This window comes from Micromys minutus, assembly GCF_963924665.1.
Source record: "Micromys minutus genome assembly, chromosome: 6".
Lineage (NCBI taxonomy): Eukaryota > Metazoa > Chordata > Mammalia > Rodentia > Muridae > Micromys > Micromys minutus.
In genome coordinates this window covers 30,388,271-30,415,851 of record NC_137975.1, presented here as the reverse complement: position 1 = coordinate 30,415,851, position 27,581 = coordinate 30,388,271, and the positions used below count along the sequence as shown (strand labels likewise).

Below are 27,581 nucleotides of genomic sequence, written 5' to 3'. Positions count from 1 at the left end.
GCCATCCCTGGGCTGATAGTCTCGGGTTCTATAAGAAAGGAAGCTGAGTAAGCCAGGGTAAGTATGTCAGTAAACAGAATTCATCTATGGCTTCTGCATCCACTCCTACCTCCAAGTTCTTATCCTCTGCAAATTCCTGCCCTGACTTTCTTTTCTGATAAACAGCAATGTGGAAGTGTAAGCTGAATTAACCCTTTCCTCCCCAACTTGCTTCTTGGTCACGATGTTTTGCAGGAATAGAGACCCTGACTAAGACAACGCCTAATACGTCTGGGTCTATAGAGTGTAGCTTGTTTGTCATTTACCTAATGGGTAATGTCCACTTATAAGTAAATATATCCCATTGTTGTCTCTCTGGGTCTGGATTATGTCACTTAATCTGGTTCTATCCATTTAAGTGAAAATTTTACAATAGCATTTTTTACACAGCTGAGTAATATTTGATTCTATGAATGTAGAATGTACAACATTTGTTTATCCATTTTTCTCTTAAGGGACATCTATACTGTTTCTAGAATCTGGCTATTATGAATAAAGCTTCAAAGAACATGGTTCAGCACATATCTTTGAAGTAGGATGCAACATCTTTTGGTTATATGACTAAAAGAGGTACAGCTGAGCCTTAAGGTACATCAATTCCCAATATTCTGAAGAATCACCATATTGATTTCTATAATGGCAAATTTGCACTTCCACCAGCAATAGAGTGAGGGACCATGAAAGGTAGCGTGGCTCCTGGTTGAGCTAAGGTTTGAAACACCAGACACCCCAAAGGGACAGTGGGTGCTTCACCTGTTCCCAGGTACCAGACCCCTGTCATTAGCCGCAGCACCCCTTAACTTTGTGGACATCAGTCACATAAGGGCAATGCCTCAAGCCCCTCCACCAGTAGAGGACATAACCTGTGGTCACATGGCTAAAGATAGATCTTGATTTTAATGAGGTAGCTAAAGAAGGGACTTAGTCAATAAGCTTTCCTTCCCTGACACTCCTCCCTGCAAATGGTATTTAATCTCAGACACACCCTGAGAAGTGGGGTATGGTTTTAAACATCCACTTTCCTCCATGATAATAAATGCCTTAAAACCATGTGCTGTCTCTTTTCATCTGGATCAGCTGTGGGAAGCCATGGAGAAGGCCTTCGCCTATAGAGTTACTGTCTAGTCTTCCATAGACAGCCTCTCTGCATTCTCAGCCAGGACTACCACCAAACCAAGCCCAAGGCTACAGATATCAAGCTAAGATCCCCCACTCCCAGGGAATAGCCAGAGTTCCCTGCTCCTCTGATTAGTCCCAGGCTAGATTCAGCCTGAGGCCCCTCACTCCATTCTTAGCTCTTCCACATCACCCAGGAGCACCTAGGTGTTCCAAGAGCCTGAAAAACAGATGACCCTGGCTTCCTTGCAGGCCTGGAGACCCCCGAGCTACCTCCTGCTATCTCCTGCATTAGACTACACTTCCCCACCCCCAGAGCTGTGTCCTGGGGCTTCCCTACAGCCTGACACCACCTGTTGACTGAGTGGGATAAAGACAATCAACTCCAGAGTCCTGCCTGCAAGGGCCCGTGCTCTGTGGTAGAGCAGATATGGGGCTACCCCAATAAAAAGACACAGACTAACAGAATAGATTAGAAAACAGGGTTCCTCCTTCTGCAGCATCAGTGGAACACATCAGTATTAACACAGATAGGCATTGCCTTAGTAATTCAAGTAAATAATTCAAAGTAAATGAACATAAGAACACACACACATACACACACACACACACACACACACACACACACACACACATATATATATATATATATATATATATATATATATATATATATAATCATGAAAGAAAAAAATCATCAAGATATTTCAATTTGAAAACAAGGGCACCTATGTTTGTAAAAGAAACTCTGGTACAGTTTAAAAATCTCAAGTTGATCCTCATATATGGATACTGGGAGACTTCAACATCCCATTTTCACCAATGGACAGATCATGCAGACAAAAACTTAAAAGAGAAATACTGGAACTACAGACCTTATATATCAACTGAACCTAATGTACAGTTGAAGTACATTTTACCCAAAAAATAAAAGAATATAGATTATTCTCAGAACCATAGATCTTTCTTCAAAACTGGCCACATATTTGGCTACAAAACAGTGCTCTACCAATATAAGGAAACTGAAACAATTCCCTGAATTCTCTCAGACTATCATAGACCAAAGCTGAACATAAACAACAGAAAATTTACAAACTCATAAAAACTGAAAAATTATATTAAATGAAAAATAACTAAAGATAGAAATAAATTTCTAGAATTCAATGAAGATGAAAACACATCTCCACAGAGAAGCAATGAAATCACCTCTAAGAGGTAAGTTTACAACACTAAGTGCCTACATTAAAATAAAATAGAATTCTCCCCCCACTTCTCAGCCAGTCTTCATCAGATCTATAGATCCAGAACTACACAAGTAAGCTTCTCCTACGCCACTCATCTTCTATGCTCTCTCTGTCGTTCAGGGTACCCTAAGATGCCCTGCACTGTCTGCTATCCCTAGTACACCTCCAGTCTCCCACCAGCTCTCGGCCCACCTTCATCAAACCTATGGGTTGTGACCCATGCAAACCTGCTGATCTTCAACCATGCAAACATACTGATCCAAAACCATACAGGCAAAGATATCTATCAGAGGCCTGCCATACCAAGAAGATCAACATTCACCCTGCCCCTCCCAATACCTACTACAACAAGAACATATTGTCCTGAGTTAGATAACTCAGACACAAAAGAACATACATGGTATGTACTTACTAAGTGGCTATTAGCCCAAAAGTTCAGAATACCCATGATACAACCCACAAACCATATTCAGCTTAAGAAGTAATACCAAAGTGTACATACTTCAATCCTACATAGAGCAGGGAACAAAATAGTCATGAGAGCTGGAGGAAAGGAGAGACCTGGAAGGGAGAAAGGGGGGGAGGGAATGAGAGGGTCAGAAACAGGTATTGGAAGGGACAGAAGTATAAAGGGTCAGAAAACTGAATAGAAACATGTAGCAGTGGGAATGGGGAACTGGGGATAGCCACTAGAAATTTAAAGACTCCAGGGAAGCATGAGGTTCCCAGGAACCAATAGCTATGACTAGCCGAAATACTCAACAATAGGGAGGTACAACCTGTAGAGACCACCTTCAGTAAATAGGCATGGCTCCCAGTTGAGGGATGGAACCACCCACACATCTTAAAATTCTTAACCCAGAAATATTTCTGCCTAGAGGAAGAACAGGGACAAAAAAAAAATCAAGCAAACACTGAAGGAAGGGCCACCCATAGATCATCCATTTAGGGATCCATCCCATCTCCAGACACCAAACCTCCACAAATGCCAAGAAGCACTTGCTGACAGCAGCCTAATATGGTTGTTCCCTGAAAGGTTGTACCAGCATCTGAGCAATATGGATGCAGATACTCACAACCACCTATTGGACTGAGCCCAGCGAAAGAGGTAGGGGAAGGACAGAAGGATCTGAAGGGGACTGCAACCCCACTAAGAATAATATCAACTAAATGGATCACCCAGAGCTCCCAGAGACTAAACTACCAACCAAAGACTATGCATGGAGGGAGCAAGGACGCCAGCCACATGTGTAGCAGAGGATGGCCTTATATGACATCAATGGGAAGGGAGGGAGGCTTGATGCCCCAGTATAGGGGGATGGTAGAGGGTTGAGGTGGGAGTAGGTGAATGGGCAGAGGAGCAACCTCATAGAAGCAAAGGGGAGTGAGTAGAGGAGGTTTGGTGGAGAGGTAAGCAGGAAGGACACTATCATTTGAAATGTAAACAAAAAGAATAATTTTTAAAAAAGAAAAAAAATCTATCTTATAAAGATACCTTTAGAGAAACACAGAAAAATACAATCAAACAGATAGAGGCCTTTAAAGAAGAAACAAATAAATCCCTTAAAAACATACAGGAAATACAACTAAACAGGTGAAGGAAACCTATACTACTGTGTAACAACTGAAATAGAAACAGGAGCAATGAAGAAAACACAAACTGAGGGAGTGCTGGAGATGGAAATCCTAGGGAAGAGAACAGGGACAACAGATGTGAGCACCACCAATAGAAAACAGAAGATGGAAGAGAGAATCCAAGGTACAGAAGATACAATAGAAATTGATACATCAGTCAAAGAAAATGTTAAATTAGAAAAAAAAAATTCTTGACACAAAACATGTAGGCAATCTGGGAAACCAAGAAAAGACGCAGAAGGGTCAGAGGAGAAGCAGGGAAGGTAGAAACGATGTAAGCTTAGTACTCATGCAAGATAGTCTCAAAAATAAATTACACAATAAGCATTCAACTACAAAAAGGAGCATTAATTTTAACACACAATTTTTAAATACGAGGGTGATGTTTTTAAATATGAAGGTCACAGATTCTGTTATTCGGTAGTTTTCTGGAGTAGGAACTTTATGGGAAGATAGTTTTTCTCATGCTCTCTAGGATACAAAATGACACACAAGAAATTACTAGAAAACACTCCTCACTAATACAGGTAACACAATGAGGGGTATTCAGAACAGACAAGGTGGAAAGGTTCTACTTGTATACATCTTCAGAGGCAGCAAGGATAACTCTCAAGATCTTTAGGAGACAACTTTTAATTATCTGCCAGCCTTTTTAAAAATTAATTTATTTTACATGTATATGTGCTCACATAAGTACATGTCTGCGAACCATGTGCATGCTGAGCCGATGGAGAACATGAAACAGCGTTGGCTTCCCTGAATTGAAGTTAGAGGCAGCTGTGAACTGCCATGTGGACACCAGGAAATTTTCTCGGGCTCTCTACAAGACTCGCCAATGCTCATATCCACTGAGCCATTTCTCCAGCTGCTTGGTTACACTTAGAGCCACATTTCCTCCGTTTTCCTCAAAAAACTCAAGCCAAGTTCTCCTGAACTCAGTTTTAATATATAATGCTCTCTAGTGTTTTGATCTCGCTTTTTATGAAGAAAAGGGTAGATATCTATGAATTCTTAATTTCCTCTTGAATTTTTTAAGTTTCTCTGTGAAGAACCAAGCAACAACCTTCTACACTTTGTAATGCCTTTGGGTAATAATCATGTCATAGCGGGTCTTTGATCTTTATCTTTGCACTGCAAAGATGGTAAATTACCTAAGCAAAGTTTCCTTTTTTATATTCTTCTTAATGGGATCTTAAAACACAGAGCTCTTTGAATAGCAAATGACGATTATTGTAACATTATTCTCAACATTACTCATCTAAGAGAAGTGACAATCCACCAAAAGTATTGCGGTGCATGCTACATTATATAGCTGGATTGGGTTTCTCTAAATTTCTCTCCCCATTTATCATCTCTCCCCATTTTCACCAGGCAAGTCCCCCCTTTCACAGAAGAAACAGAAAGCACAGGGTGTGAATGCCCTCATTTCAGCCATATTACACCCTCCCCAAAAAAGGTCATTTCTATCTTTGTTCTTTTGGTGTGTGCCTAGTCTTGTTTCTTCAAGAAATTCTCTGCAATGTACTATGTAATATTCTGCCAGAATCTTCTGCATGTCTTTCACTATCAGTTGTATTTCCTTGTAATTTGTCCATATTGTCCATAATTTCAAAAGACCCCTTTATCCTCACCCCTTCTACCCTCACCCCAGACCCCACTCCTTGACTAACTCCCATGTGTGTTCATTTTTTGCGTGTGCCTTATGTTCATTCTCCAACCTACAACAGTCCCACGTCTACACAATCCTGTTTTCTGCAAAGGAATCCAGACTGTAAGACAGCTTTTGTGGTCTCATCTCCATTGGTTTTCATTGAACCAATCCAGCCGTTTTCTTTTTATTCCCATTTAAAATCCTCTATTCTACCCCTCCTCACCAAGCAGTGCAGGCCTGCCTCTGGGCCATAGCATTTCATCCTCCTATTTTTCAAACTTTGGAACTAAACCAGTAGGCTATGCAATAACTAGTTAAATGATGTATGCTTGTAATTGGGTGGTGTCTAAGTGTCACATTAATAAAAGCTGACATCTTGTGTTAAATGAACACACAACCCTGCTTCTCCCATACTAACATCCAGTCCTAATGTGGACAGCATGATCCTTGTAACACTAACACATACCTGCAATTGAACAGAAGTCACCAAAATGAATAAATAAATAAATAAATAAATAAATAAATAAATAAAAGAACCATTATTTTTGTAAAAAGGTATCCGTGTTGCTATTTAGGGTGACCCACTGAGCTAGTGTTGTCTTCAGAACTGTCACTTTCATAATATGTAATTTACATGATACCAACAACTACCTGTCCTTAAGACAGTATGCAGAAAGTGTAAAATATTACAACAGCAGAACTGAAAGAATCATTGTTTAAATAGGTAAGTAGGACACTGCACTATAATTTAATTATTATCCTTGTAGGAAATATTAGAGGTAATTTCAAAAGTTCTTTACACTTTGAAAAGTAGTCTCTTTCTCGTTTCATAAAAAAAGCTTACACTATATCATTATATATGCCTTTTCCCAGTGTGTTTGTCTCTGATATTAATATAAATATTGAATTAAAAGTAACAGAAAATCTTAATTTTAATGAATAAAATAAACCCAGATGTGTTTTTCATATACACACAAGGAAACAATATAGTCTGGCAGTGATCAATAGAAAACAGGAATGATTTAACAGGTGAAAGATAACAATAAGGATTAGGTTAAATGTAAAATTAAGTAAACTAAAATGAGAGCCATCTGTGCTTTGATTTATAAATAAAGGAAATATCTGGCCCATTTTTATGCAAAAATAAATCTTTAGAACACTGAGCTCAGTGCAGTCTTCCTGAAATTATTTTGTGCAGAACTCATATGTTAGAATTTTCTTTATCTTTCTTCCATTTGTCTTCAGGTCCTTAATGCTTCCTGAAAGGACAGACTCCTTGATAAGAGAGGGAGAGAAAATGAAAAGAAGAGAATATAAAAGAATATTAATCGTAATCCAAAACCTATTACAATTTTAGTCATTAAAAGTTTCCTGTGAGTTATGTCTTCAATAGGAACCAACCAGAACAAGTAACCATGCTAGTAAACTACATTCCTGGTTCCATTTGAAAAACTTAATGTTTTTTATTAATGTTGTTTACTACATTAACACCAGGTTTATATATTCTTTAAATTATTTGCTTCCTCCATCCCCCACGTCTTGAAAGGGAAGACCCCAGTACCAAAGCTTTTAACATTATACAAAAATCTCCTACTCCACTTTTATCATAAAAAGTATTTCTAGGCTTTCTAGTATTTCTAGTGTAGAGCATATAGAATACATTTTAAAGGCTGTTTTGTGTAGCTCTAGAATTAGCTCATCAATGGCAGCTGCACAGGTATTTCCAAAATTTTGTTACATGTAAACTTAAGACCAGCAAGAAATATAATAAATGTGTTTTAATACTTATTTCAAAACTATGAGTTACATTTGAATATTTAAATATTGTACATGTGAATGGTATTGTTTTTCAACTGTCAAAATATCACATATATCAGATGGTAAACATCAATTTGACTCCAGGAAACTCAAATTCTTCTGGTGTTCAGTTGAATTTTTTTCGTGTTTTTATTGGATACTCTGTACTTACATTTCAACTGATATGCCCTTTCCCTGAACTCCAATCCTCCTCCCCCTCCACTTGCTTTCATGAAGGTGCCCCCTCTCCCAATCACCCTCTCCACCTTGGCGATCCCCTACACTGGGAAAAGGAGCCTTCACTGGATCAAAGGCCTCTCCTCCCATTGATGCCCAACAATGATATCCTCTGCTGCATATGCACCTGGAGTGATGGGTCTCTTCATGTGTGCTCATTGGTTGTTGTTTTAGTCCCTGGGAGCTCTGGAGGGTTTGATTGGTTGATAATGTTGTTCTTCCCATGGGGTTGCAAACCCTTTCAGCTCCTTCAGTGCTTTCTCTAACTTTTTGATTGAGGTCCCTCTGTTCAGTACTATGGTTACCTGTAAGTAATCTCAACTGTATCTGTATGACTCTGGCAGAGCCTCTGAGGAGGCATCCATGTCTGGCTCCTGCCAGTAAGCACTTGGCATCAGCAACAGTGCATGGATTTGGTGGCTGCATATGGGGTAGATCCCCTGGTGAAGCAGTCCCTGAAAGACCTTTTCTTCAATCCCTGCTCCTCTATTTGCCCCTGTAGTTCCTCCTGTGAGTGCTTGGTTCTCCCTTCTAAGAAGGACTGAGGCATCCACATCCTGGCCTTCCTTCTTTTTGAGCTTCATAAGATTTGTGAATTGTTTCTTGGGTATTCAGAGCTGGGGAGGGGGGATAGTATCTGCTTATCAGTGAGTGCATACCATGTGTGTTCTTTTGTGACTGAGTTACCTCACTCAGGATGATAGCTTCTAGTTCCATCTATTTGCCTAGGAATTTCATGACATCATTTTTTCTGATAGCTGCGTAGTACTCCATTGTGTAATTTAAGATATGAAGAAAATACAGTTTTTCTCCCCAACAGACATAAAAACAGTGTAGTGTAGAGCACCACATTATAGAATTTATAAAGTAGTGAATCTTTTGAATAACATCTGACAGAAACATATTTTCAGCGCATTTTCTTACCTTTCTCTTGGAATGCACTTAGGGTAGTTTAGCCGTCCCCTGTCACACTGCACTCGAAGTTCAGAGCCAGTAATAGATGGCTCAGTTATATACGCATCTCTCCTGCAAATAAATCCAATATACTCGCCGTGGAGAATGAGTGGTCTGTTGTCAAAATTCCATTTCAGCTGTAGGTGATTCTTATCCATTTCAACAAATGATAATGTACAAGGCTCTGGACAAACATAAGAAATTAAGAAGAAAACTATATTGACACATCTTATACTAAAAGCACTTCCAATGTTTTCTATGTGGGATGACCTTAACATTCTGGAGAGAGGCAAGTGTGTTAGAATTACTACTGAAGTCAGAAAACATGCCCATTCCTAGTTCCAAAGGGAACCTGTATGACATTTACGCCTGTGGTCCTTAAATCAAAGAATACATGAATTGTTAAAAAGATTCATTAAAATTCAGTCCCTTTACTTTGCTTATTCATAAAATTTAAATAAAGTACCTGACAGATGACTCAGTGATACAGTGTTACTTAACATGCATAAGCCCCTGTCCTACATTTAGGTCCCAGGAACCCCTAATACATATAGTGTCCTCATATGGTTCCTTGACTTAATTCATTGTCTGCAGCCAGTAGGACATATACTTTGCTACTAGTTAATTTTTAATATGGATAATTGATTGTAAACATATTTTTCATTTAATTTCAAAAAGATCAGAATCCTGACACCATGAAAAAATTACATAATTTATAATATAGTCTTATAAATGTTATATGTAATATGTGCAAGATAAAGCATCAATTGCTAGTAAAGCGGCAACACAGAAACAAGCCAGATTCCCAACACTAATACAAATGTTCTGACCTATCACAATCCAAAGTAGGTGACAGTTTTCTCTCTTGTAAAATTCCAGTTGAGGAGTACTGGGTTGGATTTAATTGAAGATTGGACTCTCCTGTAAATGCTAAGCAATGAAAGTATTGTGTTTTCCTTCAACAAAGTATTAACATAAAGTAGGGCAAAAAAATAAGCACTTACAATAGATAAACATTTTTGCTATTCCCCCATGATAAAAATAGAGTTTTGAAAAGTTTCAAAAATCAAAATATTTAACCAGGAATTAGTAGTACACACCTTTAAACACAACACTCAGGAGACAGAGGCAGGCAGATCTCTATGAGTTCAAGGCCATCCTGGTCTACAGCGTTAGACAGAGCTACACAAATGAAACCTTTTCTCAAAAACAACAAAATCAAAATGTTTTCAAATTGGAGTTACTGTTGTCTCATTTGCCTCCTCAAGGACATGCGGCTAAGGAAGTACTCCTGAGGTAGACTTCAGGTTTCCAGAGTTGCTAACGCAATATACCAACTAGCATATATTTATACAGATACTTTTAAAGAGTGTATTGAATATTTATAGATCAAATGTTATATAGAGGTACTATAAGCAATGCACTAAATAAAAATGATTGGAAAGTATCCTTAGACTTTTCAGGCTCTCTGTCAAATATTATTTTAATGAGGTCAAATTGAGTTAAAACTTAAATCAGTATTGATGTAGGAAAAGTAGAAAACACCAATTATTAGATACTCATTTCATACTGTGTTTAATGATTTATTTAAAGCTCCACTTGTATTGTTTATTGCCAAATGTGACTTCACTTTGCTACCTGGAAAATAATGTACTGGAAAAATATACGAGATACAATGTGTGGTTGCTCTTAGCCACCAAACCGCAAACACTATGACAAACCAAGTTTGTGGTTATGAACACTTACTATAACGTGTCTCTGAAAAGCAAAGCACCCAAGTTTGCTGCTGCTTGTGCTTCTGGAAGGTCCTGTGGTCTTGCCTGCTCACCACACATTTTAGTTTTAGAGTATAAAAGAAGTTGGACTAAGAATCAAAGTGTTTCATGATCTAGCCTGGCTTCTGTCCACTGTGAAAACGATACTATTCTTCCACTCTTCTAGATGCCCGAGGGCTTGTTCCAGAGATTCCTTACAGCACTATTGTTTTATAAAACATGAGGTTTTACTTAAAATTTATTCATAGACTTTCTGCATTCACCTATTTATTAGCTTGTATCAGAGCAAAAATTGAACGAAGAACTAAAATATTTGATAAACGTATTAAAACTGTTAATACTCAGAACCACCTGGCAAGCCACTGAGTGAAGGAACGGGAAAAACTTGGTTTGGTGATGTGAATGCTGGGTTTTCTCTTGGGTTATTTTGTTTTGGTTTTGCATGTCAGTTCATCTGAAAGGCTAAGTATGAAATGACCAACAATATATATAAAGTAAAGTTTGTGTCAACCCCACAGGTCTGAGAGCAGGGAGAGAAGCAAGCACGTGTCTGGCGTTGGTGACGTGGAGGCTTGGGAGGTAGCAAAGCATGTTTGAGCCTCTGCATTTATTTGCTTTTATGTGTTCATCGTTTTGTGGATGTTGTAGGATGAGGAGCTGTACTGCTTTGGCTAAAACCTGCACTGCATATTTGGCAATTTTCACATAAACCGTTGTCAGTCTAGAGGAAGGTATAAAAATCAAAGTCCCCACATAGAACCATAGAAAGCAAGCATCTTCCTTTTCAATTCTAACTGAATCATATCCAACTACCTCAATCCTAACCTTTATCTATAGAATGTAGCAAGTGTTCCATACAATAAGGTTACATAGTAGTAAACTTCTAAATTTGTTCACATAGAACTTTTCCCATTCAGTATATCACTATATAAATAATGATCTAAGGGGCTAACTTACCTAATGAGATGTACCACTTTGTAAAATAGTAAAATTACTGTTATCAAGTTAACTAACCGCACTGTGATTAGATTTTAGACTCACCCCACAGGCAGGAATACATGCCCAGAACAATAAACCTGCTCAAAAATCTATGGTAGTGACTATCTCATAGTTGCAAGGGGGAACTAAATGCTGTTTAACTAAATTGATATAGCATCAAGACCTAGGCGACACTGCAGAAGAAGGCGCGAAAAGAATATGGAACCTGAAAAAGAGAGAAAAGAGCTGCAGAATGTCATCTCATAGGCAAGGCACAGCTTTGCAATTACAGAATCACAGAAGCTGCAGATGCCTGAACTGAATACACCAGGAGGAGTCCATCAACAATGAGGATGGGTGAAGGAGGCCTGTATAACTCTACCCCTCACTGCTACTGTTCATTGCTGATAGACTCAAAGAGGAGGAAATAAGTTCTTTCAGTTTTCTACCCACTAATGACTCCACCGGGCTCCAGTGGAGAATGGCCACACGTGGCCCTGGTTAAAGTAAATGAGCCACCAAACTAAAAGTCATGAATCTGGGAAAGGAACTTGAAGGGATGAGGGGATGACAGGACTAGAAGGGAGATAAAAATGGTGGGACAGGCTAATCATAATACAGCATGTACATTATGAAATCGTCAGATAACTAAATCACAAAACAATGAACTAGGATTGTCAGACAAAGATAACAGTAACAATATCATCTCTAGGCCTTAATCTATGTGCAGAACTCAAAAGCACGGCCAACTAATACAAACTGTGGATAGAGAATACACATGGGAAGTGTCCTAAAGTCTTAGAGGAAAAATAAAAGAACAATCCATATTAGATCTGAAAAACAAAGGTCTCCTGATATAATCTATGACAAGAGTTAAAAACCAGAGGAAAGCAAACTCGTAGATGGCAAGATCATAAAACAAAAGAGGTAATTTATCCATATGAAACTTACGAGAAAAAAATAAAACAGGTAGTGTATCTATGAATGTAATAAATGATAGCTACTGTATATGTGTGTTTTGAAATAAATCAGCAATTGCTTGTAAAACATACACTTAAAATGCAAACCTAGATGGTTGAAAATCAAAATATAGAAAACTTTCTACTGAATAAGCTAGCACCTTCCTCTCTCTCTCTCTTTCCCAAAACTCCTACTAAGAATGAACTGAAACCAAAAGGTTGGTGGGTAGGGATGTGGGGAAAAGCCGGTGGACCTGAGTGAGAGGAAGAAAATATGATTAAAGTACATTGTATAAAAAGAATGTAAATAAAAATTAAATTTTACAAGCTAGATCTATGAGCTGGGAGAGTGGGCCTCAAGACAAATAAAAGAGCAAAGTACTTTACTGTTAAAGGAGTTCTGTCTTAAAGTCACGTAGGGAAGCCATCAATACTTTAACTGCTCTGATTTTTACAAATCTAGGAAAAGTATTACTATAAAAAGAAAATAGAAAGAATTAAAATGAGAAAAATTAAGTGTACAAATAATTCAAAGTATGGCTCTTAATAACTGATATTAAGACATGTATCATAAACCCTTAGCTTCTGAGATCCATTATGAAGTCATTCCTTTATGAAGACATTCCATATGATGTCATTCCTTTTGAAGACATTCATTATGATGTGATTTCTTTACGAAGCCATTCCCTTGCTCTCCAGACCCAGAGGAAGAAGACAGTTCCACATGCTGCATTAGTGTGCTTTGCCCCCTAATTCCATATGTAGTTTAAGGCCTGGAGATATTATTAGCATTATTTTTGTCTGACAATCTTTATTTCATCTTTTATGATTGATTTAGCTATTCAACCATCCCGTAAACATATATAATGTATTCTGAGTACTCTCCATATATTATCCTCCAGTGTCAACCCCACTCAATAATAATTTCTTTATGACATTATAATTTATCCATCTTAAAATCTAACATCAAATTCATATGTGATGCACAGTTTGTACTTAATAAACATTTGGAGAGTAAACAGACTATAGTTATTCCTAATACAGAGAGGAAAACCAGAAGCCTTCGGTTAAATAGGAGCATCAATAAAACATGTAAAGGAAACCAAATGTTATCTCAGAATCACCTCGTTTCTCAATGGCAGAGCAAAAGACAAGTATTTAGCAGAACATACCTAAACATGATGGTGGTGTAGTCCACACTCCATCTACACAATAGGCATCCCTAGACCCTTGTAGGAAATGGTTATCAAAACACCGGTATTCTACTGAGGAGCCATTTTCATAGGTGCTGGCCGATGTACTAATAATGTCTCCATTTCTTATCACTGGAGGAGATGTACACATCCCTTTAGACTCTGAAGAAAAAATGATTTTACAGAATATAACAATTGCTCTGATGAACTTTCAGTTTCTGATGGTTGCTACAGAAACCAAATGAGATGTTTCAGTGACTTTAAAGTGTTAAGGCAAGTAACAGCTATTTCTCACATTGAAAATAACTGGACAATAAATATCATACTACATAATGTATTATCATAGTTAGAATTTCGTGTTGTAAAACCTGGATGCATATTTACAACTAGCAAAATATTTACAACATCATTTAATATTTTCCCTTCTCCTTTCAGTTAAATGAAAGGTGAAAATGTAAAGCATTTATTTGCCTTAAGGCATATGCCTTCCATATGTATTCTCTCTCTTTTCTCTTGTTCAAAGAGATTGCCCCTAGATCTAAGGAATAAACACAATCATTCACATTCTGCCCTAAACCCTTTCTTGAGACAACGGATCCCAGTCAATCTTGAGTAAAATAAAACTTCAGAGAGCTTCAGTATGAGGAAAATCCGCCTCTACCAGTCTGGGGTTATTTATGGAACCTCAGCATTTTCCCACCAATTCTTTCTGTGTTCAGTGTCAGTATGGTCTTCCTTGCTGAGCACATACGTGGACGGGAAGCAGAGAACTAAGTCACTTCCGAACGTTATCAGAAGAGAAGGCTGCAGATACTAATCGAGCATGTCCACCACTATTCCTTTACCTCTTCTAACGCACACAGGGTACCTCACTTCTCCTCTATTGCACAGCACAGACACTTCCGACAGTGGAGTCGATGGTGACAAGTCATATCCCTGTTTACACACGAAATCTATTAGGTCTCCATGTAAAATCTTGCCCTCGTATTTCCACTTCATCTGTATGTTATTCCTATTCATGTGATCCACATCGATAGTGCATGGCTCTGAAACACAAAATGGTCTTTTAAAATCATCAATAATCTGATGGATGTGTAATGCATTTTTTAAAGTACATATTACAGTAGGCACTGAAAGTAACATTATACATTAGACAGTCATCATTATCATTATCCATCCATGTTAGATGAAGAAGTAACATGTAGAGACACTGACAGGAACTGAGGAGTATTTTTTTACGCTGGCCACTGCATCAAAGACTCACTTGACTCCAGGTCTCAGCACATAGGCAAATACAGGAACCCATGGGGTAAAAGGAATCACTTACTTTTTATAACTTTTTCCCTAGGGTGTGGATGCGTTCAGGTTATATATATAGTAGTATATATAATATATATATATATATATATATATATATATATATATATATTTACTACTGTGGATGCTGACCAAGAGCTTGGCCTTGTAGACAACTTAGCTAGGAACCTTTAGATAGGATTATGCAACTTAAAGAAGATTTAGGGTGAGGGCAACAGAGCTGCATCCTAGGAGGGCCAGAAGTAAAACAGAACATTTTCACATGTCCCTTCTACATCTGTAGGAGACCAAGTCCCATGCAAGCATGGCCAGATCTCCTTTGTGAAGGCAACAGAGGGGAAAGGGAAACTGGGCTCGCTTTTCCACCATCACAGGGACCTGTTGCATTATATTTCTATAGCGCACAAGAAAATAGAAAATGAAAACAAACCCGTATACATTAGAAAAACCATACTTAAATATAACAAATTAAAATTGCCGCTACGATTACGTTAAAAATTGCATGATAATTAAAATATCCAAAGTCAATAGAGCTTAAGAAAACTGGGAGCATTATAAACCAGAATTAAATATCTAAAAAAACAATTTGAAAATTAAGAAAAATTAAAATTTTAGATGTTTGGTCTAAAAATACCAAGTCAGAAACTCTGGAAAAAAAATGTAAGAAAATAAAAATAGGAGAAAAATAAATGTAATTAACTTTTTAAGGAAAAAAATAAAATTTTAAGCACAAAACTATTTTGTTACAAAATGTATTATTATGTAAAAATGTCAAACACTAAATATGTCAATGAAGTGGCAATTTGAACTGATTGTTGATTATGGTATACAAACACTATCAAATAATATGCAGACATGAAAACACCAAACCTAAAATATAAATTGTAGATTTATACAATATTTTAAGTGGAGAAAACTTGTCCCACACACAGTATGCAGCACATTTGCATTGAGTTCATGCTAGTGCATGACACTATTGTGGTGTGTAACAATCTAAGTCATCAATGATAGTTCAGATGAGGTTATGAGATATAAAAGGCGACCACTTGGGTGCAGAAGAAAGTGGCTCAAAGGCATCAGCAATCTTCACTGCAAACTAAGATAGTGAATTCTTCAGAGTAATCCTGAATCTAGGCACAACACTTCACATAAAGACACAGGTTACAAATTTAAATATTCATAATATCATTGGATTTTCCAATAACTATGCCCCAAAACAATCATTTATATGATATTTATATTTACAATAAAATTAAGTACAAAAAAAACATACTATAATATAGATCCATACTGGGATGTAACGGGTCTCCTAATCAAATCAGAGAAAAATGTGTAAATGTCTACATGTATAAATTCAATAAAGTGTTCTCTTTCTTACCCAAGCAGACAGGCGGGGATGACCACGTTCCCTGTTCACAGCGAGATGTTTTCGATCCCTTCAGTAGGTAATACTCACTGCATCTGTACTCCACTGAAGATCCTGCCGTGTAACTCGCCAGTAAACCATCAACAACTGCACCATTCGCTATGTCCGGGGGAGGCTTACAATTCTCAATATTGTCTAAGAAAAGGGATTGTGTGAAAATTTAATAAACCTGCAACAATACAACAATACAGCTATCCAAAGAATGGTATCTCAATATTTGTACTATCACTTGGGACAATGGTTTCTAAGTTCATCAAAAAATGAAAAGTGTTTAGCTTAAGTAGCTTTTAAGAATGTATCTTGTTCTTAATCAAGAACAAATTTGTGTATGTGTCCTCTTTCCTTGATAGTAAAGCCACAGTGATAAAGATGTTCTTAAATGCCTAAAAAGACTCTTAAAAACTGTGGTCCAGTATAACATTACACTGGCCGTACCCATTCCTATCTTCTTCCTTCTCCATTCCTTTTCCCTCCATTAATTATCACGTGGAGTATATACTCTCTCCTACTCTCTCTTCCTCAGTTAAGTCACTTAATGTCATTCATAAGCTTTTTCTCTTGTGTAATACATATCTTAGGTGTGCATGCTTTGGGAATTTTTCTTCAATATCCAATCAAAACAATACATGATAAAGATGGTAGAGAGGGTGGCAAGCAGGAGTGAGTTGACCTTGAGATATCCTTCAGTAAAATCTAACACCAGGGATGTGCCTCTTAGAAGCTGTAAGGCTCATAAGGGTAAGATGTAGGATTCCAATCATCAGGATTTGCCTGGGGTCTACGAGAGAGTGTCCTGTATTTACCATAGTCCACCGGGGAGGGGAAGCAAGTCATACTCATTGCCATCCACTAACAGGTATCCCTCTGCTTGCTTCCTTAATAAAACATATCTCACATAAGTGTGGTCACTAAAAGTAGATAGATCATGGGGTTAGCAAAACCTACATGAGTCTGGCATTAATGATGCTTTTGATTCTGAATTATTAATTTGCCCTAAATTCTATAGATACAATTACACACCCCACAATTCACACAGTGGATCCAGTAGCTGTGTGTGTCTGAATTTCACAAGCATTAGGGTCTGTCCATGAATAGACAGACTGAACACATGCAAACATTTTAGGATTAAAGGTTAGAAGTAGCCCACATACCAACGCACTCAGGGGGCAGTGTCCATCGGCCACGATTGCAAGTTATCGTACTTGACCCTCGGAGTCGGTAGCCCACTCCACACCTGTACGTCACTTTATCCCCACTGTAGTAAGTCTCAGAGTGTGGCTCTGCAGCACCGTTCTCAACGGAGGGTGGTTGATGACAGGCTACCTTCTCCTTTTCTTCTGTGAAGATTCAGTTAAAGAAAGAAACTGACCATATGTATTTTAGGAGACACTTATTCAAGATATTACTAAGTAGGAAGAGTAGCATGAGGAGGTTGTGAAGAGCAAGGGACACTGATACACATGTACGGGAATGTCCCAATAAAATTCACGGTTAAATATGCAAATTAAAATGTTAACAGAAACTAATTTAAAAAGATTTTACCAACCAATACATTTCGGAGGTTCTGTCCACTTTCCATTTTCACAGAGTAGTTCTTCGGAACCTTGAATCACAAAATTAAGTTCACATTCTATGTGCACTATTTCTCCATGACGGTAAGTCGTTGCATGTGGTTGAATTTTGGAATTTAGAGGCACAGGTGGAGGAGGACATCGATTTCTTCTTCCTGATGTAAAAATATCAGCCTATTTAGTCTTAGAATTTTTTTTAAAAAATTATAAAGGTCAATTGGAGATCTTTATAAGGATAAGCACCATAGGAATGTGGCAAACAGACTCTAGAAATACCCTCTACTGACTACTCTCTCACACAACATCCCCCTCAATGAGTGGGACCTGGCAATTGTTTCTTAAGGAAAAATAATGAATTAGTATGTGGTTATATTGCATGCTGACTAACATAAATTGAAAATGCCTTTCTTGCTGAAGGACCCTCTCCCTACTTGCTTTGAAAAATCAACCTGCTATGCTGTGGGAGTCAAAATGAAGGAGGCCAGAAGGCAAGGGTTAGAGGACTACTTCAGCCAAAAGCCACTAATACTGGTTCAGTAGTCTGCAGAGCACAAAAACCTGTTAACACCCACAATGCATTTGGAATACTACTGCCAGGCTAAACATTCAAGCCGGCAATGATGTAGTTCAACAGCCAAACTGAAGCACTGCCCACACCCTTGACATACAGAACCAGTAAAGCAAATCTTAGGCCACTGGGAGTATTTTAAAGTTGCCTTCCTCTTTAGTCCTAAATTCCCCCTAGATTGTAGATAAAGAAGCCAAAACTGTTCTTGTCCATTGTTACAGCTCTAACTTACTCTTCTGTGGTCAAGTATCCCCCCTTTCCCCTTTACGGTGGCACTTATTATATTTAGGGTCCAAATAAATAAGCTCAGTCAGATAAGAACCACTCGTCCAGATCTTTAATCACCTCTAGTGATTCTACCATGTAAGTAAGTTTACTATGCTGTCTCTGAGATTAGCATAAGGCTATCCAGGGTTGGGAAGTATATTGCTCAAAATACTACTATACTACACAAATAACTATTAATTATAGAAGTACAGGTGTGTGGCCATGTTCATTTGGAGGGGGCTCAGAAGAGTCAGTAAGTTGTCATGCTACAGATAGCTTGCTGGCAACCCCTTCCCCACATTCTGTTATGACAAGGCTATCAGGCTCAACAAGAAAATTGGAAAACCTTCGAAGGCATCGCTCGATGTTCACAGGTTGCTGATAGCTGTAGGCACTGCCTCCCATGTCCTGATACCTTTTCCTTCCTGCTACCACCTATTTCAATTATACCTTTCTCTTTTACTTCCAGGTCATTGTCCTGCCTGTCAATCATAGCATTATCTCCCATATTATGGCAAAAATAGTGGCTATCACACCTTTTGCCTCCCAGCCCCCCCAAATCCTCATATTTCTAATTATTGTTCAGACCCACATATTATCTGTCACATCTATGAATATGGAAGTGGAAATTCTCTCACACTATACTGATCAGAATTTTGAATGTTTACTCCCACACTTAGCTTTGGGTTTCCTTTGGATAGGAGGCCCCTCTATGCTATGAATTAACATCGAGATGTCATGGATCCTCTCAGACACACCCAGTGACAGAAACCCAACCTTAGCTATCACATTTCTGGATTGTTCTAACTACAGGACAGACCTCATTTTCCATTTTCTCTTCAAATGTGCCTCCCACTTCATAATTTTGGAGATGTGCTTTTCACATCAAGAAATATATGGCCAGTTAAGAAAGTACCTCATCCAGCTAGATTGGAAATGTATAACAGAGGTCTTAAAATATTAAACATAGGGAGATGGTGAGATTGATAAAATTGCATGCCTTGTAAACAGGGAGACCTAACTATGATCTCCACCATCCCTATAAAAGCCAGACACAGTGACAGGTGCCTGTTATCTAGCACCTGGGAGGTAAAATGGGGGTAATCTGATGCTCCTTATCTAAGCAGACCAGTCAACCCAACAAGCTCTGGTTCAAGGAGAAGACTTCTGTCAAAAACTAAGGAGAGGACCTGAGGAAGACACCTGGCATGGACCTCTAGTCTCCACATGTACAGGTGTTCCTGCACCCACACAAACATGCACATACTACATATGCATACACTTAGACACACGCATGTAAAACGTAACAGATAATACTACACAAACGCATACAAAGCTTAGTTTCATCAGGTAGAGTAATTCATTGACTTGATTTGTAATAATTAAAAACAATTCTGGGTTTGGAATTAGATATCATTCAGAGATCATGGAGAATAAATCTATCTGAGTATGACATTTATTAAAAGTTACCTTCACATACGGGAGATTCTGGATACCAGCCAAAGTTATAGCACTGAATTAAATCAGATCCACTTAGATAATAATTTTCATGACAGAAAAATTGAACTACATCTCCTTCTTCATAGGTTTGCTTTACAGGATGAAAATAGCCATTTTCTATTAATCTCAAAGAAGAGCACATTAATTCTAAAAATGAAGAAATAGATAAAATAACAAAACGTTTATTTTTTTCTCATAGAACAATTCACTATTTATAATCCATATCTGGAATAGATATTAAAACATTTGCTATACTCTTCCAAAAGCTTACTAATATATTTTTTCTTGCTAAATACCAGCAGTTTTAATTGAATTGAAATCCAAATAGCTAAAATGAGATTCTTCGATTTGAGAGCTTAAAATGGTCGAAGTCTACTGTTAACTAAATTCCAACTGAAAGCAAACTAAGAGACATGGAAAGTTACTGTCAAGACAACTTGTACGAGATGAACCTCTGCAGCCTGGAAGTTCTTACTGTTGCACTGTGGCGTGAGGGACCAGCCGTGAGCCTGGCACTCCGCTTCCTCAGTTTGCTTCCCTGTAGCTGTGTAGTAGCCTGCGACGCATGCGTACTGCACTCTGTCCTTCACTTTGAATGTTCTCTGCATTGTGGAATAATTTCCATGACGCAACTCAGGGGCCAAACATGTCTCTGAAAAAGTTAAACATTTATTTTAAGAACTTTGATAAGTTTTGCCAATACCCTAGACTATTAAAAAGGAATCGCGAAGTGCATCCCATTGAATGTTAATTATAATGTAGCAGTTGGCAAAGGCGGCAGTTGTAAAATCGAAAGGACCCCTTTGCCTTTGCCTCTCTGTTTCCATTGCCATAGTCCTCTACCAGTCTCCTACTTAGAAACATTGGCCCATTGTACTTGACCAAAGGCCTCATTCCAAATCTCCTGACGAAATATCTGTATTAAGTATCATCTGTGTATTTGTATAATTTAAGCAACTCATACAGGCAAATAGTCTAGCAATAAAGAAAATCTTTGCATAAATTACACAGAAAGGCCAAGTAAGGCTCTCTCACTTTGGCATTTTAGCTCTTTCTAGTGGGTCCAAAGAAAGATCCGATGAGGCAGGGGACTTGATGAAGTTGTAGGTGAAGGGTTAGGTGTGGAGGTGGGAGACGGAGGTTGGGAGAGGGAGCACCTTCATGGAGGCAGTGGGAGGGGGGATGGGATTGGCAGAAAGGGGAGAACACCTGAAATGTAAATACAGAAAATATCCAAAAATTAATTAATTAATTAATTGTTAAAAGAACCCATGGATTAAGAATACAGAAGCATTTTTCAAACAGTAAAATACTGTCAACTTCTCACACAGAAGAAACAATAGTGGAAAATCAATTATACAAAAAAAAAAAAAATCAAGCATTAACCTCAGAGTGAAATACACTGCTGCATTCTTGTGTGCGTACCTTGCTCTTTCCTGCAGGATGGTTGAGAAGACCACCCTTCAGAAAGACACTGGACCACTTCTTCATCCTTTCCCCCAGTGGTTTTGTATCCTGAAGTGCAACTGTAGCGCATATGCTCTTGAATTTTGTACAGTACTTTGCCATCAGAGACATAGCCATTCCTTAAGACAGGCTTCAGACATTTTTCTGTGTTGTGAAAGTAAATGTGCTTGTTTTGAGTTGAAATTACAATGTCTATAATAAAATTAATATTATGTACTTAGCTTGAAAATGAACCCAAACACATAATGTTACTCTTAGAATTTTGAGGGGTAAAATTGTTTTTACTCCAGAATTCTTTGATTTGGTTTAATTTTGGAAATATCTTGCATGCTCTGCATGAAATTTCATTAGAAATGGATTCAGGCTGACATCAACTTTTTGCATCTACAAGTTTTAATTTCCTTAGACACCCCCACACCTTCTTTTGGAAAATACACAAATAGCTTTTCACTAGTTACCAATAATCACAAGTAAACGTAGTTTCTTCTTGTCCTACTTGATATATTGTTTCATTGTTTTATAATGTAATCAAAAACATCCTTAATGGATCATTAAATAATGCTAAAGTAATTTACTGTAAAATCTTCATCCATTATTTTAGAAAATATTTTGGAATCCAGGAGTGAGTGTGTGTGGACACACTAAGTCATATATATGCGACTGAAAATCTTTGTGTCTACAATCAAGTTTTGGTAAATATGCACAGCACTAAGGTACACATAAAAAATACTTCCACATTAGGCATCCTATACTTTTTATAAGCTGTATTACTGGAGCTTTTGACAGAGCAATCTAGAAGGGTTTAGAGATCTCACCAATATGCTTATATCACCACACACACATTTAGTACTAGCTGTGTGGCTCCGTGTCAAAGCTCCTGTTCCATTTTGTGCATAAGAAACAGGCTAAGAATTTACATGTCACTTTCACCGGGGTGGAGATGAGGTCACATGACTGCAGAGATTCTGTTTCACAAGTGTGCTCCCATGCCAATCTCTGCAATGTTCTGTCTCTTAAGATAGCAAGTTCAAGGAGCGTGACTTCTTTCTATGATGTTATAATGACATTTATCTTATAACTCTGTTATAAAATATTCTGGTCTGCACTGGAATCACAGAATGAATGATCCTTACACAGTTCTATTTACTAGGTATATCAACCAGAGCCACGACCAGACCAAAATGTCTCTTCTAGATGGTAAGAACCTAACAGAAGCCCTTTACTCTGAAAAAGAGGAATCCAGGAGACTCAACACACTTCTCCTAGGTACAGGGAAGCCAGTGATAATGTAACATGTGATTCAAGGAAGCAATGCAGTGAAGCCAATATGATACTGTCATATAGCTAAAGTCGGCAGGCACAAACCTGCAGCTTTCAGTGGGTAGGAGAAAGAAAAGTAGCCACACAGGTTAGTGGCAAATATACACCAAAAAAAGCATTAAAATGGCTTGTCCTGTAGAAAAACCAATCTCTTGTTCTGTCTTCCTATTAAAGGTTATGAATATGATTAAGTCCCACCTTACTTAAAGTAGCCTAGATGTACCTTTTTAGATATTTAGATGTACATTTTTAGATATTTCTTCACCTGTACTATTAAAACCAAATAAACTGACATATTGGTACAGCAATATCATTTACAGAATTTCATGGGTGGTATTTTATTACGGTCCTTTTGTTGTTATATATGTAAAGTTTAACCACTGTTCACATTGAACATAGATAAGCATTCTTTGCTCAGAAACTAGTGTATAAGAACTGAGCTGATACCATGCACTGACTTACTGTAGCACCGCGGCTCTGGAGACCAGCCCTCTGCTGTACACCTGATTTGCCCTTCTTGCTTCCCGCTCTCGGTTGCATAGCCAGCCAAACAGAAGAATGGTAGCTTTTTGTCTATGCTCATGGGGAAGTAAAAGCTTTTAAATGTATAATAATATTGGGCAATCCTTCCATTTTCCACGGTTGGAAAGTCACACTGCTTCTCTGAAATGAGGAAAACTCAAGCTGAAAACGGAAAAACATGTAAATCCATGAAATTCATGATGAAACAACATTCCTAAAGGTTTGTTGTTTTTGTTGTTGTTGTTGTTTTGTTCTTTTGGCAGATACTTCACTTTGCACTTACTTCCATAACCTAAGTTTAGGAGAGATATTGTCACATTCTAAATATCTAATATTATGCCTGCCTTTCTTTGTATATGCTGGCAATTCTCAGAGGAACTGACAAGTGACTTCTTGGACGCTTGTCCCTGCTTTGTAGAACGCTCTCATCAACACAGCACGCCATCCCTTCTGTGTTTCTAACATTTCTGAAAGTCACACTGGTAAACATAAAAATAAAAATGAAAACTTAGTTTTCTTTAATAAACAGGTTTTATTTAATCAAAGGTTTTAAAGCATTTTATCTTCTTTGTTCACACTTTGTAAACCCAGCCGGCATTTCATTCACAGATCAGCTCTGCCTGGACCAGCCGTCTCACTGCTCAATGGCCGTGAAGCTGACACTCTGCATTGGGAGGGAGTTGATTCCATATCTCCCCATAGAAGCCAAAACCCAAGGATGCTCAACTCTTTTATATTCAGTGATTTAAAATTTGCGTATAGCTCACACATCTTCAACCATGTAATTGAAATCACCTCTAGGTGCTTAGAATATTTAGTACAATGTCTGATCATCATTTTATGAATGTGAATTCTAATTCACATTTTGATTTTTGGACCTTCCTGGATATTTTCTTCCAAATTTATCCATCTGAAGTTGGATGAGCCTGCAGACGGGAACCCAGAGATGCAGGCCACTAACTTTCTGTGACTAGTGTCTCTTATAGCTGATGGCACAGCTCTAGAATAGGTGAGGTCCTTGAAATTCAAAAACATACAGCATTGTGAAATAAGCAGCTTATCATTTGTGGGAAAAAGAGCATATAACCAATTAAAATAAAGCTTCCCAAGAATAAATTTGAAAACCAGAATGTTTAAGTGGCCAGAGAACAGATATTTAGTTTGCTTAGTCTTTGTGAAATTCACATTCAAACACATTACTGCAATCCCACTAACACAGCAGAAAGGAAAAGGACAGGCCTTCACAGTGACTGAAGAAACAAGACTCTCATATATGAGAAGATATGTTGGAGATATTTATTACAGAAGAACACATAGTAGGTCATCTCATAGAAATGTACATTGGGTCAAAAGAGACAGAAGTGTGTTTATATTAGCACTGTTCATAACAGTATCAGATTGCAAACTAGTACCATTGCAAGGCAGAAAAGATAGTGGCCCAGTTTACACTAGTGGTTCACAACCTTCCTAATACTGTGACCCTTAGTACATATATGTCTTCATGTTGTTATAACCCCTCCCCAACCATAAAATTATTTTGTTGCTGTTTCATAATTATAATTTTGTTACTGTGGTGAATCATAATGTAAATATTTGATATGCAGGATATCTAATCCATGACCCAACAGAGTCATGACACACAGGTTGTGAACCACTAGTTTAGACAATCTTCCAACAGAATGGGCTTGATAGAAACCTAAAATTTCAAACCATCCTCCAAAGCACAATAGTGAATGAAAGAAGCTAGCTGCATATAAGTCATGTGACTTGTTTGAGATGGCAAAGTGACCCATGGTAATGAAGTCAGAATGGTTACCTCTGTGTTCTTCTGTCTTAGAAATAATGATAACATCAGCCAGGGCTGAGAAAAACAAGCAAAATCATAGGCACCGTGCCACTGAGAACAGCTAGTGAAACACATGCAGCAAAATCCCCAAACTTTCTAGTCTTTCCCACGTCTAATGATGAGAAGTTTGGAAGGACCTAAAGTAGCTGCTATGGAGAACAGTGAAAGCTCCAAGAGCTACTGTTCTGGACAGAAGAGACAACACCAGTCAATGGGTGCACTGTCCTGGGTTATCCCTCAAATCTGTAGCATTGATATCTCTGGAAAATTTGATTTTTAGCATTATTTTGACAGAATCATTTTTACACCCTCTCACTCTCTCCCAATATTTGTTTCTATAATCAACAATATTGGCATCAAAACAATCATTGTGTAATAACTCCAGATGAAGAAAATAAAATCATGAGAGATCTTGCTAGTGATTTTGTTCTTTTTCAAATTTCTCATATTAAACTCTCTCCTCTTAAAAGGGGGAAGAGTTAAACCTATGCGAGTGTTAGTGTTATGCATGGACCCTTGCCTAAAATTATAATTAAGGCAAATCCGTGACCTTCAAGTTGACCAGATTACCAGCATTACCAGAATTAACTTGGCTAATACCAAATTAAGCAGAAAACACTTTAAAGTGGTTAGATCCTGGCGCACCATGGTCCCAAATCTAGAGAAATAAAGGATTCCAAAGAAACATCAAAATGCTGAAACACTTTGCTTTTATTTAGAACATGCATTACAAAATTAGTATGCTAAAATCAAGTATTCAAGTATTATGACACACAGACTCTCTGTTCTCATATGTATTTTAAAGAATAAAGAGTAATAGAATTAATTTTACCTTCCGCATAGAGTTCTCCTGAGATGATTAATGTAAGAATAAATGAAAAGTTTCTCGGCCTCATCTTCAATGTATGTCTCATGAAGACCTCTACAGCTCTAGAGCACCCAGGATCTCATTACTAAGTACACAAAACTTCTCTTGACACAACAAGTTAATAATTACAACGACTGAATACCTTTGGAACAAGGTAACATTTTACTTAAACTATTCTCAAATAATTGAAAATACTGTGCCAGTATGAGCTGGCAATGTTTTTCTTTCTGAGTTTAATGAGAACATACGAAGCAGCAGAGGCGAAAAATGACAGCAGCATAAATAATGAATCCAGGCCAAATCAGGAAAGGCAGATTTCAAACCAGATCCCCAAGTATTTATTCCTAGGGCAAAGTCTACCTGCTCACTGCTGTTTACCAGCTTCAAACCGAGCAAAGATGAACTTAGGGAGCAGGAGGGTAGAGAATACATTGTGTGGGCTGCAGTCTCTCAAAACATAAATGCATTGGTCTTAAGCTATGACAGGAGATTGTAAAAAGCAGTAAGGCACAACATATGCTGTGTTTGAGTATTACAGTATGGGAAAGTTTTGAATGACTACTATGGGCAAGTCATAATGTCTCTGTCTCCGTAGCCTGAACACTTTCCACCTAGGCCTCACCTCTGGAAACTACTGTTACAGAATTGAGGATTCTACGCATGATCATTAAGATATACCCAAATCACAGCAGTACCAGTGTTTTTTTAATTGATTTATTTTATAAGATATATTTATAGCTCACAAACATTTGTTACATAATAATAAATGATGAATATGCAATTTTTTTCCCCTAAGGACTTTTACTACTGCCCCATCCTTCATGTCTTTGGTGAGGTAGATTGACTGGGTTCCTTACTTAACATATGTTTGCATCTCAGAGCAAGTCCCAGTTGGCAGTGGTGTACAACCTTCCAGTGGTGTTTACTAGCTTTCATTTTGTGCTTGTGTCTGTTCATCAAGGATATCCTTGTCTGGCTTTGGTATCCTGTGCCGGTGGCTTTACCCAAGGAGTCTGAAAGCTTCCTGGCTTCTTTCTGGGTGGGCACAATTTAAATACTGTTGTTCTAGTTTATTCAATATATTTAAGAGAAACCACCATCTAAAAAAAGTCTTTAAGTTTTCTGCTCTTAATTTCTTCTTCAGTTTAAGTCTTTACATTTTTCTAATTTCTTTCTGATTCAGTCTTGACAGGTTTTTTAGTCCATTTTGTCATTGCTATGAGTGATGCTCAGTACTCAAAGAAAATGTGTTTCTTTAGTTCACAGTTCTGAAAGCCCAAAGGCCTGCTGCTGGCTTTCAGCTTGTGACTTTTATTTAAGCTTTGCTTTTC

At 37.8% G+C, this 27,581-nt stretch overlaps 1 protein-coding gene across 1 annotated transcript; it reads right to left on the bottom strand.

Moving 5' to 3' along the window:
- Nucleotides 1-8,639: 8,639 nt before the first annotated feature.
- Nucleotides 8,640-26,278, bottom strand: F13B (coagulation factor XIII B chain; the record flags this gene model as incomplete). Its single annotated transcript, XM_080917926.1, has 11 exons — nt 8,640-8,857; nt 13,558-13,740; nt 14,424-14,624; nt 16,274-16,456; nt 17,473-17,658; nt 17,868-18,047; nt 20,198-20,374; nt 20,703-20,879; nt 21,653-21,838; nt 23,477-23,677; nt 26,215-26,278. 11 exons carry the CDS (start codon nt 26,276-26,278, stop codon nt 8,640-8,642), a joined length of 1,956 nt encoding a protein of 651 aa, XP_080774052.1.
- Between the last annotated feature and the right edge of the window lie 1,303 nt (nt 26,279-27,581).